This window comes from Globicephala melas, chromosome 16, assembly GCF_963455315.2.
Source record: "Globicephala melas chromosome 16, mGloMel1.2, whole genome shotgun sequence".
Lineage (NCBI taxonomy): Eukaryota > Metazoa > Chordata > Mammalia > Artiodactyla > Delphinidae > Globicephala > Globicephala melas.
The window spans coordinates 24,578,516-24,599,745 of NC_083329.1; the positions used below are offsets into that span (position 1 = coordinate 24,578,516).

The 21,230-nt window shown below is 35.4% G+C and overlaps 1 protein-coding gene across 2 annotated transcripts in view; it reads right to left on the minus strand.

Annotated features, from left to right (window-relative positions):
- The window catches only part of SLK (STE20 like kinase), a 56,658-nt gene that overhangs the window by 28,800 nt on the left and 6,628 nt on the right, over positions 1-21,230 (minus strand). For both annotated transcript variants that reach the window (XM_030865542.3, XM_070043861.1), the window contains exons 2-6: positions 9,938-10,102; positions 7,697-7,745; positions 7,218-7,367; positions 663-735; positions 310-504 (exon numbers count right to left, since the gene is read on the minus strand). In XM_030865542.3, coding sequence (XP_030721402.1) covers positions 310-504; positions 663-735; positions 7,218-7,367; positions 7,697-7,745; positions 9,938-10,102 — 632 coding nt within the window. The remainder of the gene's footprint in view (positions 1-309; positions 505-662; positions 736-7,217; positions 7,368-7,696; positions 7,746-9,937; positions 10,103-21,230) is intronic.

The following is a 21,230-nucleotide window of genomic DNA, read 5'->3' on the forward strand; positions in this document are numbered from 1 at the left end:
ACCAGGGAAGCCCCCTTCCATTATATTAAACTCCACAAATACAGATCAATCACATATATGCCTCACTTTCTCATAGTACAGAAAATATCTCTTTCATGTAGAACTCAAATCACTGGTATCTTTTAATTTATGGGGAAAGTTAGTTACAGGAGTTTATATGGTCCTTAAGTCTTGAAAATACACCAAAAATCAGTTTTCTACTTCATACAATCTTTGTACCATGTACCTAAATTTAAATACCCTTGGAAAGTTGGAAGAATAAAGCATCCAGTTTTGCTTCTTAAAAAAAATTGTTTAGGAATACGTTACCATTTTGATGGCTGTGCTAATGTAGGGGGCTCAGATTTTGCTATTTTTAGCAGCACTCGCATTGGATTTAATTCATGATGAGGTGGTTCTATCTCAGCCATTTCTATTAAAGTGATACCCAGGGACCAAACATCAGCTTTGTAGTCATAGGGTCTGTCCTTAGATGTTTCACACATGACTACCTCAGGAGCCATCCTATGAAGACAGAGAACTGAAAATTAAGATGTTTAACTTAAGAGCAGTGATCACAAACCACGTGAAAGATAGTATAATTGATTATGTGGACAAAATTCATGAGTAATAATAACTGTTGACATAACTAACGCTGCAAATCCATAAAACTGAATACATACCAATAGGGTGTGCCGATAAAGGAATCTCTCCTTTGAATTGTCCTTGTGTTTTTAGCTGATACTCCAAAATCCGCTTGAAATAATCATACAAAAGTATTAATGACAGTTTTTAAGTAAAGGACGCTATATTCAACATAAGGGAAAAGCATATCAAGTCTTTAATAAGGCCACTGTTATTAAAGGGTAAGCAAAATAGAAAGATAAATAACTTCTCTATCATCCTAATTTTGACCACCCTCTTTCTACCATACACCCACCCCCCCAAAAAAAACTGCCAAAGAAAAGATTCCATCATTAATACACTTGATACCACCATCCTTACACATCTTCAGATCACAAATTCTCCAGAATTGAAAAAAAAAAAAAGTAACTTTGAAATAGATCAGTCTATCCACTTCACCAAAATAAACGCCAACTAGTGCTATATGTGACAATTAAATTAAGGGACATTTTTTCTATAGTGTGAAAAACAGAAATTATACCAAAGCAGCTTTTATGACAGCATATGTCTTGCTAACTTCCTCATAAAATTATACCACAAAGAAAATAATTAGGAACGATGCTTTCTAATTTAAATTATAGGGCACAGCAACATTATAGCTTTATCAGTTGTTAACTCCTTTTCAGCTTAGAGCTCAATCATTAATAGCAACATAAAATTGCTATTGCTGCATAAATTACCGCATGCCATATACATTTAACTTTTAAAGTTTCATTTGACATGCCGTGATTCTCAAAACAGAATAAATACCAAAAATCCTGTATTTACTATTCATGCCCCAAGGCCTGGCACAGAATATACACACAATAAACGTCAGCTACTGTTATTAATCATATGTGTAATTTTAACCTTTGTGATACTTTGGCCGTAGAACTCTTAAAACTCATGAAATCCTGCCCTATATTCTAATTACTTATGTCTATTATGTAGCTCTTTCTTTTCTTTTTTTGACCATGTAGTTCTCCTGCTTAAAACATCTTGGCAGCCACCTATTGCCTGTAGAATGATGTTTAAGCTTCTTAATATGGTGTATGAAGTCTCTTGTTACACTAGATATTTCATTAATGTTTTATAATTAAATTAATAAATGAATTTGCCAATAGAACATACTATACTTGGAAGATATATCTGCAGAAAATGCAACATAAATAGATGTATTCAGGACTCTCCATCCCTATTACCCCCCTACTTCCTCAACTTATAACTTGCCATGTTTCCACAGGACGGGATTGAGATCACAATATGAAATTCCTGCCAGAAGAGGTTTTCTACTCAGGCAGAGTCAGCTCAGTACGTATTCCAGTGTGTTCCTAGAAGCTACTAATGGTCTATTCTTTTTAACTTTTTCCCCCTCAGAACATGACTGGGAAAGGAGGTTGAGAAACAGGCCTAAACCACTAAGGTCCACTGTCAACATTCGTACCTCTCGAAGCACTCTTATGAGCAGGAGGTAAACTAAGGAGGGACAAGAAGCCATCTTCATTTTTGTGCAAAGGGGAAAACTAAGGTCATTATGTGCTTTACAGTTCTACTTATAATGATATGGCATATATATGCTGGTCTGTTAAAATAGCATTTTACATACTTACTTCCATTTGTAACAATGTGATCTGACAAGACCATAAAAATTTGATTATTGTATATATGGTTCTTGAGGATAGTATGGTTCTACATGCATCTGTGTACACTTAATACAATGTCACAGAATTGGAAGGTTCTCTGTATTTATGAATTAATGAAACAAAGTGCAACTATTTTAAATGTCAACCAACTCAAAACTATTTTGGCATTCCTAAATCTTCAAAAATGTACTTATTTTTAATGGCATGCATTATTTTACACAGAAGTATATTCCTGTATTCAAATAAGATTTCAGTACACTTACAGAAAAACATGCACTAAAAAAGATCAAAATTATATTTCAAAACGAGCTACAAGACTAAAAAATGATGACATAAAAGAGTAACAGAAGTCAGAATTTTAAAACTCATAAATGAGGTGACAGAACTCAAGGGAAAATTAGAAATAAAAAACAATTTTAGAAACAAAGGCTAAAGTAGGAGGAATGCAAGAGCAAATAAACACAACAAATGCACACCCATTACCACTTCGCACCCATTAAGATAGTTATCATCAAAAATACAGAAAATAACAAATGCTGGCAAGGAGGTGGAGCAACTGGAACTCTTGTGCATTGTTGTGGAAACGTAAACTGGCGCAACCACTGTGGAAAATGGTAGGGTGGTTCCTCAAAAAATTAAACAGAGAATTACCATATGATCCAGCAATTCCACTTCTGGGTATATACCCAAAAGAACTGAAAGCGGGGACTCAAATAGATATTGTACACCCATGTTCATAGCAGCATTATTCACAAAAGCCAAAAGGTGGAAGCAACCAAAGTGCCCATCAATGGATGAATGGATAAATAAAATGTGGTGTATACATATAACAGAATATTATTCAGCCTTAAAAAGGAAGAAAATTAACACATGCTACACCATGGATGAACCTTAAAGACATTATGCTAAGTAAAATAAGCCAGTCACAAAAGGAAAAGTATTGCAGGATTCCACTTACATGGGGTACGGAGAGTAGTCAAGTTCACAGAGACAGAAAGGAGAATGGTTACCAGGGGCTGGGGGAAGGAGGAAATGGGGACTTAAGCGTTTTAATGTGTACAGAGTTTCAGTTGAGGAAGATGAAAAGGTTCTGGAGAGGCGTGGTAGGGTTGGCTGCACGACAGTGTGGATGCGCCGTATGCTACAGAACTGTGCACTTAAACATGGTTAGGACGGTAAATTTTAAGTATATTTCGCCACAATGAAAAAAAATGAAGAAAGATAAAAAGAACCTGAGAGAAAGTTATAAATACTGATGATTGTCATGCCTGACAAAAAGATAATAAAAGTCTCCAAAGGAGCAAGTCAGTGCAAGGGAACAGAACAAATACTCATATCTATAATTACAGAAAACCTTCCTGGGGGGCAGGGGGTGAGCGGGAAACAAAAAAACAACACTTAGAAAAGTTTAGTCCTTAGAAAAAAGTCTTTGGCATTTAGGCAAAAAGATCACATGACTTACACGAGAAAGAAAATCAGATTCTCATCAGACTTTTCAATAACACTTTATAATAGAAGAAAACAGAGGAACATATTTTAGATATTCAAGGAAAGAAATGTGAACCAAGGATTTTCTATCCAGCAAAACTGACCTTCAAAGTATAAAGGGTAGAAGTGTTACCATTATATAAGAACTCAGAGAGCCCTTTCAGAGAAATCTACCAGAGAATGAACTTCAGACAACCAACATAACCAAAGAGACATGAACAAGAGCGGTGGTGAGCGCTGAATATAGAAATGAAGGTTAAAATGAGTAATTACAGAATACTCCAAATCTATCTTCAATGTTCTTGAGAAGCAAGATTCTCAGGATAGAAGAAAAGCGATACAGATGTAATACAGAAGGGGCTAAGAGAAGGAAAAAAAAAGGCTTTACCCTGAATTTGAATAGGTCATATGTAGGAACTCATGAGAGCCTAGTTCTGTCCTTTGTAAAGGCCTAGAATGAAGGCAAATCCAGAAACTATAAGCATGTCTAACACTCAGATTGTGGTCTTGAAATACCATGTCCTACTAAAACTTCTTCTTCAGGGCTTCCTGAAGAAATGGCTAATTACAGGTCTGAGGCAGGAAATGTGAAAGATGAGCCTGAAACATCTCAACCTAACAGATGGCAAGGAATCTACCAAAGATTAGTAGAGTCATGTCAAAAAGATTAACAAGCCAGCTTGAAGAAGCTCCCACTGACCAAGATGGTACAACGTGAGCTTTAATAAGGATAAAAATTGTAATAAATTTGAAACCTATAAAATAAAATTACATTCATGAATTAATAATGCCATTTTAAAAAATACTGGCCACCAACTAAGGATGAGAGAGAACCAATTCATTGTCTTTAAAGCTAAATAAATAAAAGGAAAGGATCAAGCATTTTTCCTGTCCTGTCTATAGGAACTATACTCCTGAATAACCAAACAGTTGAAGGGAAGTGTCTTTTTATATAAGTATTCCTAATTTTATAATGATGATAAATGAAAATAATGAAATAACTGATGAATAATTACACCAAAATTATTATCAAAAATAATAAACGAAAACAAAATGATGTAATTCATTTTGCCACTCCAATCAAAGAACGGATATAGGCATTAAACATCAACAGCTGCTAACATCAAAAAAAGATCAAAAAGCCGGTATTACATGCCTCCCAGTGAAAGAACACAAAACCACCTATAGTCTTGCCAAAAAAGTCAGACTTGAGACTGATGAGGCTTTTGGATTCATCTGCAAATTGAGGGAAATACAGAGAGGAACTTACTAAAGTCATCAGGAGTACACAGTCAGCAAAATGCAAGATGAGAGAAACTCTACAGGTCCAACAGCCTAGGTCCTATACATCAGTGTTTCTCAACCTTTTTTTCATCTCTCTCCTAAGGAGCCTTTTTAGACATTTTTTCCAAATCCTCCCTCCCCCCCATGAAATTTTAATGCCACAGATATACTGTATATCTGTTTGTGTATATCTATGGGCCTTTGGAGGGTCACAACCATGGTAACACTAAAATTTTTTGTCCCCAAAGAACCAACTTTCTTTGAGAAAGCATGCCATGAGAATGAATGCCATAGATAAAATGTAAAGAGAAAAAAGGAATGACAGGGCGGTGGGGGGCAACCTATAAATTAAAAGAGACTTAGAAGAAAAAGCAGGTTTTAAATATGGGTAAGTCTAAACTCTAAAGTCTAGACATGAACACTGGGTGATAGAGCCATAAAGAAACACAAGGAAGTGATTACTATAAAAGTCAGGATATAGATTACCTGTGGAGAAGGGAGGGACAGTGTGATTGAGAGCGGGCACATGAAACAGCTGCTAGGGTGCCTGACATAGTTCTAGTTCTTTTTTTTTTCGTTGAGGCATGCGGGATCTTTCGCTGTGGCGTGCGGCCTCTTTGTTGAGGCTCGCAGGCTTCTTCTCTCTAGTTGTGGCGTGTGGGTTTTTTCTCTCTAGTTGTGGCTCTCAGGCTCCAGAGTGTGGACTCTGTAGTTTGCGGCACTTGGGCTTAGCTGCCCCGCGGCATGTGGGATCTTAGTTCCCCGACCAGGGGGGATTGAACCCACATACCCTGCATTGCAAGGTGGATTCTTTACCACTGGACCACCAGGGAAGTCCCATTCTATTTATCTAGGTGGTGGTCACAAAGCTATTATGTACAAAGCTACAAGCCAATAAGCTACACAACTGTTAGTGTGGCTTTCTGTATCTGTAACCATTTCTTAATAAAAAGGTTAAAATTTAGTAGTATATCAAATTATACCTGTTTAGATGTCATGACAAAGTGAAGTGAAATGACTATGATCACTGGTATCAGCATGGCCTTTGAATATATTTTGTTTTTAATATCCATCCAAAATACCCAAATTTAGACTTCATCACCAGATTTTTTTTTAATTCATATCTTGGGGATACTTACTTCTATTTGTATGCGTATATGAAATTCATTAATTTCCCATCTAAAATCTACATCTATTTCTCCTTATGAAATTATCATTTATTCCCTCAGTGTAAAAAACAAAATTAAAAATTCTAGTCCTTACATTTATTTTAGGCATCTTTTTCAGACTTAAGGTGAGTTACTTTGTTAGTTTAGCCAAGATACTATATCTACAAAATAGAATATAAAACTAAACATGGAAAAAAAACCCCACTAGATATGAGTTTTGGAAATGAACATAAAACTAAGTTAGTGGTTTTACATACTATAGCATTTTCTACATGTATTATATTTACAAGTATTAAGTCTACATACAAAAATTTAAGGGAAAAATAATTAGCCAGTCTTTTTAAAGTGTGTCATTTTAAAAATAAAAATCCATTCTTTCTTACTTTTTAAAGAGTCTTTATATGAGGTACCTATACTTAGGAATTCTGGGAGTTAATGGATAATTATGTATCCAAGGAAGTTTTGTTTTGTTTTTTGTCCACACTGCATGGTGTATGGGATCTTAGTTCCCTGACCAGGAATTGAACCCGGGCCCTCAACAGTGAAAGCACCGAGTCCTCACCACTGGACCGCCAAGGAATTCCCTCCAAGGAAGTATCTTAAAAATTAACACTGAGGAGATACGGGGATATATGTCTATGTACAGCTGATTCTCTTTGTTATAAAGCAGAAACTAACACACCATTGTAAAGCAATTATACTCCAATAAAGATGTTTAAAATAAATAAACAAATAAATAAAATAAAAGCATACAGGAATTGAAAGACCTGTACTCTGAAAACTATACAACACTGTTGAACGATATTAAAGAAGACCTAAATAAATGGGGAAAAAAAATTAACACTGAATAATTCTCCATGTTTCACGTATTTGAATATAATTCTCCATGTTTCACATATTTGACTTGTAACAAAACAATATTAAGTTACAGACATACGGGGGAAATCTCAAAGCACAAATTCAAATGTTTTATATAAAGGAATAAACTTACCCAACTTAATATCGCCATCTAAGGTAAAAAGAATGTTTCCAGCCTTTAGGTCTCTGTGGATGATTTTATTATCATGTAAGTAGTTCAATGCCTCTAAAGTCTGCTTACAAACTACTTGTATTTGGGACTCAGTTAATGGTCTCTCAAGCTCTACAAGGAAAAAAGTAAACAAATCTGCATTTCGTACAGTGAAAGCGTACCAGCAGGCTATATAACTTTACCATCACTGCCAAAGATCACACACAATGAATTGATTTTTAAAAAACTATACACAAAACTTTCTTCACGTATTATACTCAATGTTTAATTTTAGAATTTTATTACAATTATCCAAGAATATAAAAATAATTAGGCTGATTTCTTAACTTACTGAATGTCTCTAAACAATAAGATAAATATATATGTATAAATGTTTGAAATCATTTGACTTTTTAAAGTATAATTTAAGATATAAACATGAAGAACAAAAAACCATTTACCAAGCATCACAGCATCCACTGCTCCACCTGCACAAAATTCAATGAGGATCTGCAGGCAAATAAAAAAGCATGTGTCTAACATGGCATTGAGTTTGAGTATTTTTTCTTCAATTTAGCATAAAAGATAAAGAAATAGCTATAAAATAACCTAGGTTACAGAAACAATAGTATGCTAACAACCATAAAGATTTTCTTTGTAAAAAGAGTTACAAGTCTTAATGATATACAACTAAGAAAGCACAAAGAAAACACATTGTGGAAATATGTGCATTTTTGTTAATCTTCATTTTTAGTGTCCCTGCTTCTGTAAAATTACCAGGTGTAGAATTTTTATTCAGGACAGTATTATATATCCATTTCATCACCACTGAAAGATTTTATACTCTCCTTTTTAAGGTAACTATTGAGAAGTAAGTGATCAAGTATATTTTTTAACTTTATTTCTAGGAATAAACCCTGAAAAGAGAAACTTTTAGTTTTTCTAAAAAATAGGAGAAAAAACATATACAAAAGCTTCAGATCCTAGCTCAATTATCACTTCCTGATGGATGCCTTCCCAGACCTCCCTGGTACATACCACCATGCACCTTTCCTTCTTAACCCTTATCACAGTTTTAATTTTATATTTATTATGATTGTTTGATTAATTAATGTCTATCTCTCCCACTAAACTGTCCCTCACAGTTGTCCAGCTTTTTATTTTGTAATAGTCTCAAGTTAAGATCTTATCTATTTATTAAGTTGTCTAGGAATTCATTTTCATTACTATCTCTGGAAACATTCTGCTAGAACTCTGAACAACTATATTAGAAGGCACCACACTAATAATAACTACAGACTTTATTTTTAATTACATACCTTAACAAATTGTGTAGCTTCACACTTTTTTCCCCTCTGTATAACAACACTTTATTTTTTACAGGAGCTTGCCAATAAATTGTTTGGAAATTCATTATATCATATGAAAAATAATTTGAGAGACAGATCATTACTCATCCTAGAGATGAGTCAACAAGTCATAAAGGTTAATTGACTTATTCAAGCTCCTGCCTAGCGTCACCAAAATCAAAAAATAAAGGCCTTTTGATTCCCAATCAGGTACAGCTTGTACAATCTACTCTTCTTTCGTAACACTTTGTTTCTTCCTTCAAGGAGAAAAAACTAAAACTCCATTTCAAAAAGTCCTCTTGATTAAATTAGTATCGGTGCAGAGCAAGTGACTGACTGGTTATTATACTAAATATTAACACTTTACTTATATATTTATTTATGCCTAATATTTCCTAAAAATGAATAAAATTTTTACATACAGACTTGGCCACTACATCATGCACTAAAGTTGGGCTTGATAATATGTAAGATAAATGTTGGGTTGGCCAAAAAGTTTCCATAAGGGAAAACCTGAACGAACTTTTTGGCAAACCCAGTATTTAACATTTCTAGTAAGCATTTTATAATTTATTACATGATTTATCAAAAGTTTAGTATAAGAAATTATAAACAACTGCAAAAAAACAAAAGAAACTCTAAAACATTTTAAGTAAATGCTTAAATTTAAATCAAGACACTTAAATTTAAACAAGACACTTCAAACTAACAATATTGTAAATCAACTATACTTCAATTAGAAAAAATAAAATTTTAAAAGTGCAGGAAAAAAAAGACTTCAAAGAAAGAAAGAAATTCCAACTGGGAAAAAAAATTAATTAAAAACAAGAAAGGCATCTAATTTCATTATTTAGGAAATTTAATATTCTTAACGAAGTTTCTACATTTGAGTCCAATGCCAAACAATCATGAAATACAGTACAATCTGAAATACACATCAAAACATCTGTTGAAGGGGCTTCCCTGGTGGCGCAGTGGTTGAGAGTCCGCCTGCTGATGCAGGGGACACAGGTTCGTGCCCCGGTCCGGGAGGATCCCACATGCCGCGGAGCGGCTGGGCCCGTGGGCCATGGCCGCTGGGCCTGCGCGTCCGGAGCCTGTGCTCCGCAACAGGAGAGGCCACAACAGTGAGAGGCCCGCGTACCGCAAAAAAAAAAAAAAAAAAACATCTGTTGAAGCTAAGGATAATTATGTTGTTAATGACCCTCTCATCAGCAGGTCAATTCTCATTCAAGTAGCATAAGTGACTAAAAAGAAGAGGTAGTACATAAAATAGGCCTACAAAACTTATAAACCTCTTTAGGACAATTAACTCATTTTGGTTATTCCTATAGATTAACAGAAAATACTTACCCAAAGATTGTTCTCATAATAGAAGGCATCTAGAAGTTTCACTATATTAGGGTGATCACAAGATGCTAATATATCAATTTCAACCATGTAATCTTCAAGTTCTTCTTCAGATTTGGTGTCAATCACCTTTGCAGCAGCTAAAACATTGGTCTCTTTATTCTGGGCCTAAAAACAAAAGTATCAAAAGTTCATGCTTATAACACATACTTGCTTTTTAAATTTTTTTTTTAATAAACTTTATTTTTTAGAGTAGTTTTAGTCTCCCAGCAAATCTGAGCAGAAAGTACACAGAGTTCCCATGTACTCTCCTCCCTACACATGCACGGCCTCCCCCCCATCAACATTCTGCACCACAGCGGTACATTTGTTACAACTGATGAACCTATATTGACACATCATTATTACCAAAAGTCCACTGTTTACATTAGGATTAACTCCTGGTATGTGCTCTACGGGTCTGGACAAATGTACGATATGTATCCACCATTATAACATCATACACAATAGTTTCACTGCCCTAAAAATCTCTATGCGCTGCCTATTCATCCTGCCCTTCTTCCTAACCCCTCCACTGATCTTTTTACTGTCTCCATAGTTTTGTTTTTCATACAGTATGTAGCCTTTTCAGATTGGCTTCTTTCACTTAGTAACAAGCATTTAAGATTCCTCCATGTCTTCTCATGGTTTGATACCTAATTTCGTTTTAGCGCTGAATAATAGTCAATTATATAGATGTGCCAGTTTGTTTATCCATTCACCTACTGAAGACATCTTGGTTGTTTCCAAGTTTTATCAATCGTGAATAAGGCTGCTATAAACATCTGTGTGCAGGTTTTTGTGTGGACATTAAGTTTTCAACCCCTTTGAGTAAGTACCAAGGAGCAGAATTACTGGATCATATGGTAAGAGTATGTGTAGTTTTGCAAGATACTGCCAAACTGTCTTCTAAAGTGCCTATACTATTTTGCATTCCCAACAGCAATGAATGAGAGTTCCTGCTGCTCCACACCCCTGCCAACATTTGGTGTTGTTGGTATAAATTTTTGTCATTCTAATAAGTGTGTAGTGGTGTCTCCCTGTTTTAACTTGCAACTCTCTAATGGCATATGATACTAAGCATCTTTTCATATGCTTATTGGCCATCTGAATATCTTCTTCAGTGAGGTGTCCAAATCTTCTGGCCATTTTTTAATCAGACTGTAGGTTTTCTAATTGTTGAGGTTTAAGAATTCTTAATATATTTTGAATAACGGTCTTTTATCAGATATATCTTTTGCCAACATTTTCTCCAAGTGGCTTGTCTTCTCATTCTTTTGACATACTTATTTTTTAAAGATAGCCTAAACATAAATATAAACTGATGCATGCTTTTCACTGTGCTAAGTGCTTTATATACACATACGATAGAATTTCAAATTGCAGGCTCTACTGGGTCAGACTGGTAGGGCTCAAATTCTGACTCTGTCACTTGTTAACTATGTTGCTTGGGCAACTTACAAACTCCCTTTTTTAGTTTTAGCTTCCTCATCAATAAAACATACTTATATCTCACGAGTTTGTGAGAATTAATAAATACTTGCCAAGTGAAAAGAATACATATAAACATTTAATACAACACCTGCCACACATAGTAAAAAAGATTCAAACATCTTATCTGGAATTATTACTATTATTATTTAATCCTCAAAATGACCCCATGATATATTAGCATCCCTACTTTTAAGAAGGATAAATAAATTTAGAGACATTAAAAGGCTTCCCCGAGGTCATGCAGAGCTAGTAAGAGGCTGAATCAGGATTCAAATCCTGGTTGTTTCCAAAGCCCTTTCTTTATTTTCATCATTACCCTTTCCAGTTTCCCTATACTTCCATCAGTTTAATTATTTTTCATTGTTTTTAGTACTTTAACTTTTCCATTTTAATTGAATAACTTCTCACCTCCATTTATTAGAAATGAAAGGTTTCCAAATATGTAGTAGAAGCCAAGATCATTTTTTTAAAGTTAGGAATCAAATCTTAAAATACTAATGGGTTTTTAAAAGACATTTCAATATTATATATGTTACCATCACTTCAGTAAATCCATCACCTTAAAAGAAAAAATAGCAAACTTTCAAAAGCTAGTAATAAGTGTTTTAATAAACAAATAAATGTCCAAATCCCATTTTTAATAATTTATAAGGAGATAATTTTACAAAAAAAAAATGCATGCACAAAATATTCATCAAAGCACTGTTTACAATAAAGAAAACTTAATCAGCCTAAATGTCCATTAACGGGAACCTACTAAAATCATTCAGTATGCTTCTACAATGGAAAATTATGCAACCATTAAAATTATTTGACTAACCAATTAATATTTCTTAAGATGGGACAAAAGCCACAACATATCACTGAATGGAAAAAAAGTAACTTACTAAACACAAAAGGTATGCAGTTTTACAAAAACTACACATCCATTTTCACACAGGGATAGCTACATAAGAAATATCTGGAAAGACATCATCAGTGGGGATGGCAGAGTTTCACGTGCTTTGACTTTTTCTATATTTTTCATATTGTTTACATTTTTAAATGGACATGTATTATTTTTACAGAGGCAATAAGATACAAAAAAATCAGTCTATGGGATATTTCTTAGGGATCTATTATCTAACCTTTGAGATGATGATGAAAGAATAAACAAACCAGGTATCAGCCTATATATAGGAATTCTCCTAAGTAGATTTTGCTACATTTTACTTCCTTAGGTAGAGGTAAAAATTAATACTAATTACTAACAAAGTAACCCTAATGTTTAGGGTTCACAGAATATGTATGGATAAAAGATAACTTTATCAGTCATAACTACCACTCTAGAATAATATGCTAATCTACCATATTTTATCAAATCTACGAAGTCTTTTAAGATGTGCCATTATCTTACGCTCCACTAAGAAAGAAAAACTGCCAGGCACTTTATCATTTAGAACTTTCACATTATTCCTTTTTAAGAGCTCTTCTGGATAAATATAGACAAAAATTGTTAGCGTATATTACCCTTGTGCATACATGAAAAATTAAACACTTCTTCACATTTAACTCTTGAGTCACTTTTTCACTCAGAATTATCTAATGTCTGTGTTTTTCCACAAAATATCATTCTCTAGCCATGAAAAGCTTTGGTGATGCAGCATTTCTTTAAAAAGTGCCCCTCTACTACTGTCTCCAAAATTTTCTTTGAAGCCACTGTCTCCCATTTTGCAATTATAATGCTGATACTTTCTTCATCTTACCACAGGTGCTAAATGAAGCTTTCAGATGACAACTAGGACTCACATTCTTTCTTCAAAACGTTCTTAAATGGTTTATTGATTGAAACATCAAGGGTTTGCAACTGTATGACACAAAGCATAAGCAATGACAGATACATCACAACTGCCATCTGGCGAACAATACTAAGGCGTCAATCAATAAATTGGGACATATCCCAATTAGAGAGATGTTTAAAAGTTAAAAGTCTGGGGTTCCCTGGTGGCGCAGCGGTTGAGGGTCCACCTGCCGATGCAGGGGACGCGGGTTCGTGCCCCAGTCCGGGAAGATCCCACATGCCGTGGAGCGGCTGGGCCCGTGAGCCATGGCCGCTGAGCCTGCGCGTCTGGAGCCTGTGCTCCGCAGTGGGAGAGGCCACAACACTGAGAGGCCCGTGTACCGCAAAAAAAAAAAAGTCTATCATAACTGGTAAAATATGACATTACGTTTATCTCTCTAAGAAAGACACTACAGTTGAAAAAATAATAAATAGAACTCGCCCTCCCCCAAGTCAGGAAATAAGCCAGTGAGAAATAAGCCCTTCTCTCACCATTTTAACTTAACACTTTGGGAAGAGAGTACAGAGGAACTGTTCTTAAAGAGGAACACTATAAAATACAAGCCCTGGTAAGAGACCAAGGATATTGTGAGTAAAGTTAAAAGTCATCCTGCTTCTGCATGCCTCTACCAATGTCCTGGAAGATTTTAAAGATGTGTATTTTACTTGTGAATAGAATGGCATGAAAGGGGAAAAATAATTAATACTAGATAATCTCTAAAGTTCTTTGTAGTAACAAATTTCATTATTCCATTGCCCTGGGTATACTAATTAAACCAACAATAATACCATTTGGTTTAATATAAATAATAAATAAAATTTACATTAGAAAATATAGTGCTTCTTACATTATTGTTTGAAAATAACTTGATTACTCATCAGGATCTGATTCCAGAGAACTCTAAAAATCAAAACTGAAATAAACGTTGTTAAGTGTGTAAAACTATCAACAAACATAATGCAAATAAAGTGTTAAAAAGAAACAGTCTCGGGACTTCCCTGGTGGCTCAGTGGTTAAGAATCCGCCTTCCAGTGCGGGGGACCAGGGTTCGAACCCTGGTCCAGGAAGATCCCACATGCCACAGAGCAACTAAGCCCATGCGCCACAACTACTGAGCCTGCGCTCTAGAGCCCACGAGCCACAACTACTGAGCCCCCGAGCCACAACTACTGAAGCCTGGCGCCTAGAGCCCGTGCTCCGCAACAAGAGAAGCCACAGCAATGAGAAGCCCGCACACTTCAACGAAGAGTAGCCTCCGCTCGCCGCAACTAGAGAAAGCCCGTGCACAGCAACGAAGACCCAATGCAGCCAAAAATGAATAAATAAATAAATTTATTTTAAAAAAACCAGTCTCATCTACCACCTAAAGCATGAAAATTCTTCACATAAAGATGTAATTATAACTAAATAAATGTTAATAAAAACAAGAATGAAATAACAAATACTCAGATATTAATTTAAAGGAGACATAACTTAAATACATAAACAGTTTTCAGAGATCAGTTGTGATCACTTAAAAATCACTATGTTTTTATCTTCACGAATCACAGGAGCCAAGGAAAGAGACTGGAATAACTAAAACTCAGAAACCTGGAGGAAAGATTCTGCAGAGCTGAAACTGAGCTCCCTGAGGAGAGAGTGCTGCTCTGCTCAGCTGCTGCTGGCAGCTCTGAACTTGGAAGAGGATCTTGTGGGGCTAGGGTACCTTTTGAAGAAGAGGGGACTAGCCAACTGGAGCTGGTGTTAGTAAGGGCTGTGATGAGGCTGGCTCTGTGAGTGCTGGAAAAACTACAAACTGAATTCAGGACTACTGTTGCTGGAGTGAAGAATTTCCACTAGGATGATGGTCAAAGTAACAGGAAAGCAGACAGGGAGCCCACAGGAAACAAAGAGAAAGGTGTAGGTTCTTTCTTCCTCCTCCTCCTTGCAGCCTCCCTCTAGTGCTCCATACTTCTGAAACCTAAAAGTGAGCAGCTGGCAAGTCAGAAATGTGATTTGCAAAATCTTAGAACAGCATCACAAAGTAGAGCCATAGAAGGGGGTGTCTGGAGCTGAAAGACACGAATTTAATAAGTGGCATAATCCTTCTAAAACAGATGAGGATTATAGATGGGAGAACTAAGACACAGAGTAGTATTAAATATTTGGTTATGCAGAATCTAAAAAGAAATGATACAAATGAACTTATTTACAAAACAGAAACAAACTCATACTGGGAAGGATGGGGGGAAGGGATAGTCACGGAGTTTGGGATCAACATGTACATGCATGTACCAGGCCCCAGGTTCATTCCCCGGCACCTCCAGCTGTTAGTTGGCTTTCAACAAGCCCCTTAAAGGCAGACTGAGCTATTCTTGGGACAGAATAGCTCAGTGGCACAGTGGTTAAGAATCCGCCTGCCAATGCAGGGGACACGGGTTCGAGCCCTGGTCCGGGAAGATCCCACATGCCACAGAGCAACTAAGCCCGTGCGCTACAACTACTGAGCCTGCACTCTAGAGCCCATGCTCAGCAACGAGAGAAGCCGCTGCAATGCGAAGCCTGCGCACCGCAACGGAGAGTAGCCCCCGCTCTCTGCAACTAGAGAAAAGCCTGTGCACAGCAACAAAGACTCAACGTAGACAAAAATAAAATAAATAATAAATAAAACTTTTAAAAACATCTGTGCATTTAAAAATAAAGAAATAAAATAGATAACCAACAAGGACCTACTGTATAGCACAGAGAACTCTGCTCAATGTTATGTGGCAGCCTGGATGGGAGGGGAGTCTGGGGGAGAAGAGATGCATGTATATGTATAGCTGAGTCCCTTTGCTGTGCACCTGAAACTATCACAACATTGTTAATCAGCTATACTCAAACATAAAGTAAAAAGTTAAAAAAATTAAAAACAAATATTGATTAATAAACATTCAAAGTTCCAAAGAGCAGTTAAGTGAGAAAAAAAAAAAGAATAGCACTAGAGAAAGCAGATAGTTTTAGATTGTTTAGCTATTGTTGCTACCTGTTTTACATTATATGCTAATTCTGGTGATCTTCTCAGAGCCCTGATACGATTTTGCTAGGAATGAGTGTGAATATCAAATGAGAATAAAATTACTCAACATCACTTGGCAAAGATATACAGTTGCTTTCCATTATTTGTGCTAGTTATGTTCTATATAGGTCACTACAAATCCTGAATTAGTGAATACTGAACCACTGCTCCTAAAAGAAATACACACACACACCCCTCCTCACATAGATTATAATCTTCAATCTCAAAAACAACCCATCCTGGTAGATTCTATTTTCTTTGTTTTACAAAAGAGAAAATGAGGGTCAGAAATGTTAGGTGGCTGCCCCAATTAACAGGTGCCAGAGCTGGGATTCAAACCCCATCCAACTCGTCCCAAAGCAGGAGCTTCTTGCACTTCACTACATTGCTCTCTACTGTCTCCATCCTTTGGAAATCTCTGTATGAGAGCTGAGACAAGAAGACGTAGCATCACCTAGTTCAATCTCAGCATGTAATGTGTGGGTCTAGGGACTCACATTTTACATAGCTTTGCACACGTACACAAATGACTGTGAAAGTAATGCATGTAGAGACTTGGGGACTACAAACAGATTTTAGCAAGTAGACAAATTCACAAATACAGAATCCGCAAATAATGAGGATCAACTATACTCTTCCCATCTGGGAAATATTACAGAAATCCTTTTTAAAAAAGCATTTTTCGGGGAATTTCCTGGCAGTCCAGTGGTTAGGACTCTGCGCTTCCACTGCAGGGACCATGAGTTCATCCCTGGCTGGGGAGCTAAGATCCCACATGCCGCTTGGCATCGCCAAATAAATAAATTTTTTTTTAAAAAAGAATTTTCATCTCATTTCCTGAATTCTGCAAAAGAGAAAGGAATATACTCTATATTCTCTTTATATTCCCAAACACTATTTTATTTTATATTGTTCTGGTTATTTATTGAAAACTGAGTTACTGCCGGTCAAGATACCAACAGCAAAATGTCAGTAATAAGTTAATGTTGGCTAAATCTGCAGTTTCCAAAATGTTTTACCAATTCTCAGATCACACAGTTTTCCCACTTATTTCAAGGACTTGCTGACTCGGAGCAGCCTGAATAAACTGAAACATTATTGACAATTGTGTGAAAGATAAGCTGTGGAAATTTGCATAGGCTATGTAGTTGAAAAGATGAAAAAGTGAGAACACGAAAAGACAATTTCAAAAAAATATTTAAAAATACGACAAAGATGTACTACTTCTGGACATTAACTCAAGAAAAATAAAGGCTTTTAGATGGTAAGGAAGGTCATTGCCACACAACCATTCTCAACGTTAAATTATAAAAGGACCAGAACATGCTGCTGTCAAGGTAAGTTATTCCACACAAATACTAAGATTTTTACAAAGAAGGAAAAAAGAAAAGCCAGCACGTTAAAGCTATTTTTGCAATCCAAAGTTTCAGTTACCTCTTTTAAAACATAAATGTATACATGCTAGGAATTTGGACTTCATGTGGTATTGAGTACAAAACATAATGCGGTATTTAATAAACACCAAATAACTTTAGTAATAGTACAGAAGTAGTTGCCTACTCTGAAAGGAGACTTTCTTTCTCCTTTCATAGAAAAAGAGAAAGAGAAAAATGATGACTATATAGAGGGAGGGAAAAAATGTGAAAAGGAGAACTGTTAAGTGAAATAAAGCAATGTGTAGAAGAGTATTTTAAAATATGACCCCTTACTTTTTTATTTTGAAAAATTCAAACCTACAGAGAAGTTGAGTGAACAGTGAACACCCATACACCCCTCACCCAGAGTCACCGATTAACATTTTGTTATATTTGCTTTTCTCACTCTCAATACACGCACACAAGATCCACATACATATATTTTACATATATATGTAAAAGATATGTATGTATGTGTATAGATATGTATATACTAACACACACACACATGCATTTCTTTTTTACTATGCCACTTGCAAAGTAAGCTGCACTTCACATATAACCACAATATAATTAACATACCCAAAGAATTTAACATTGATACAATATCTAATATATACTCCATATTCAAATTTCTCAAATATCTAAAAAAAAAAACTCCTTTATTGCTTACATTTTTAAAAGTTCAAACCATGGATTTGTCTGATTGTTTCCTCATTATCAGATTCAGGTTAAATATCTTTAACAAAAATACTACATTTGGTGATTATATACAGTTCCCACTGAATTACATCAGAAAATACATTTCCTCCTGTTACTGTTGATTAACCCCAGGTTTGATCACTTGATTAAGATGGTATCCATCAGCTCTCTCTACCAAAAAGGTACATTTACTGGGTGATACTTACTTACGATACTTACGGGGTGAAACCATGTTCTTCCACAGCCTTCCACACAATGATTTTTTTAGCATCCATCAATAATTTTTGCCTGAATTATTATAGTGTGGTTGCAAAACAGTGGTTTTTCTAATTTTATCAATCTTTATATATTAACCAACTAGCATTCCTCTATTAGGCTACTATTTTGTTGATATTTTTGTTGCTCAAAACTAACCGGTATTCTTTGGGCATGTCCCCATTAATTTCTGAGCATATCTTTGCTTTCTGGTCCAAGATATCCAGGCTCCTTTGGGAAAAAACGAGTAGTGGGGAGGCTTTTACTTTTCAATTTTTATCACTTTTGTACTTCTCTAGCCCAGACCTGGATCAGACTTTTCAACGAGCCCTGGCTCCTTTTAGTGGGGAATGGTATTTAGAAACCAAGAGCTAGGAGTACTAGTTATCATTACTTCTAGGCCTTTTCAGTGGAAAACAGGAATATGTATATATGTAGTGTGTGTGTGTGTGTGTGTGTGTGTGTGTGTGTGTGTGTGTGTGTGTGTGTTGGGGGCATGAGTGCATGTTTTATCACGAGTTCAAACTAAAACCTCCAGTTCAAAAATCAATGTCACAGGGTTCCTCCTTACATTTCATGCTTATAACCCCTTTCTCCGAGTTACAACCCTAGTTCCGAAAACAGCACTATAATAATTAATTTGCTCTATCCTATAGTACATATAAAGTATTTTCAGAATTATAACATTAGTATCACTACTAGTAACAAACCTATTTAATAAAGTTCAAGCATTCTTTGCTGTTCTTTTTATCCTTTAAATATATCCCACTAGTCAGAGCACTCTATTCAAAAATCATTTGGGACTTCCCTGGTGGCGCGGTGGTTAAGAATCCGCCTGCCAATGCAGGGAACACGGGTTCGAGCCCTCGTCCAGGAAGATCCCACGTGCCACAGAGCAACTAAGCCCATGTACCACAACTACTGAGCCTGCACTCTAGAGCCCATGAGCCACAACTATTGAGCCTGCGTGCCACAACTACTGAAGCCCACGCACCTAGAGCCTGTGCTCCACAACAAGATAAGCCACCACAATGAGAAGCCCACGTACTGTAATGAAGACCCAACGCAGCCAAAAATTAATTAACTAATTAAAAACATCATTTGAAGCACTTTTCCAGTATGATTATGCTATCAATTTGACAGGCAGTTAAGTTCACCTGTATATACTAACGTGCATGTGTTGATATATTTTCAGTTTTACAAACAAGCATTTGTATATATGCTCATACAGGCATAAAACTTTACCTGAAAAGATACACAGATATTATTATAGTGGCTAAATTCAGGAAAAAAGACTGGCGGGGAAGGCTTTCATTTTTCAATTTTATCATTTTTTGTATTGTTCAAGTTTCTAACCACATGAGTATATCCTTGAGTTCTTTTAAATTAACAGGTTATCTAAAAGGTAGAATTATTTTTATATATTCTTCTTTATACTTTGCTATATTTTCAAAATAATAGTATTTACATTTCTAGAAATAGAGAAAATATATTTTTGGTTTTTTTAGGGTAGAATAGAGCGCCATATCAATCCATAGAAAAAAATTATATTCCAGATGAATTAAAATTAAAATTCTTCATAACTGAACTATTAAGAAGTTTAGAAGAAAATATAGATAAATATTTATCTAATTTCTGGGTAGGGAAGGCTTTTCTAAGCATGAAAGTGAAGGAAAAAAAGCAAAGTAACACATTGACAGATTTTGTAGAATAAAGAACGTTATATGTCTTTATATCAAAAAAGCAGCATAAACTAAAGTAACTAAAATAACTGCACCATTATTATAAAGTGCTCATTTTCATAGTACATAAAAAGTACTTTCAAATCAACAAGAAAACAACTCTATTAGAATATGAATAATTCAATTAATTTTTAAACGGCAATCTCTTTAAAAATGAGAGAAATGGAAAATGAAATAAACAGATACTCCTTTTGTCTACTGAAAAAGCAAATACTTTTTTAAAAGGATAAAAACTAACATTGAAAAAGGTCAAGGAACAAAGGCACAGAAACAGACCATTGTTGGGTTGTTTCAATAGGTATAACCCATGTATATATACGTAAGTACACAGAAAAACATCTAGAAACATATACATGAAACTGATGATGGGGAGTTCCCTGGTGGTCCAGAGGACAGGATTCAGCGTTTTCACTGCCGTAGCCTGGGTTCAATTCCTGATCAGAGAACTGACATCCCGCAAGCTGCGCAGCACGGCCAAAAAAAAACCCAAAAAACAAAACAAACAGAAACAGAAACCGATGATAATAGTTACATTTATGGAGAGAAGAGAAGGAACAATAATTAGAGTAATGGTCAAAGAAACTAATTTCAATCTCTAACAAGTTAATTTTCCCAATAAATAGAAGTTCTTTAATTATTTGTATTGGATTGGCCAAAAAGTTCATTCAGGTTTTTCCATAACATCTTACAATATAATTAAAAATTAATTTAAAAATTAATTTATAAACCTTTCTAGAGTAATTTCACAGTAAACATTAATAAATGCTCACGTATTTTGCCCTAACAATTCTA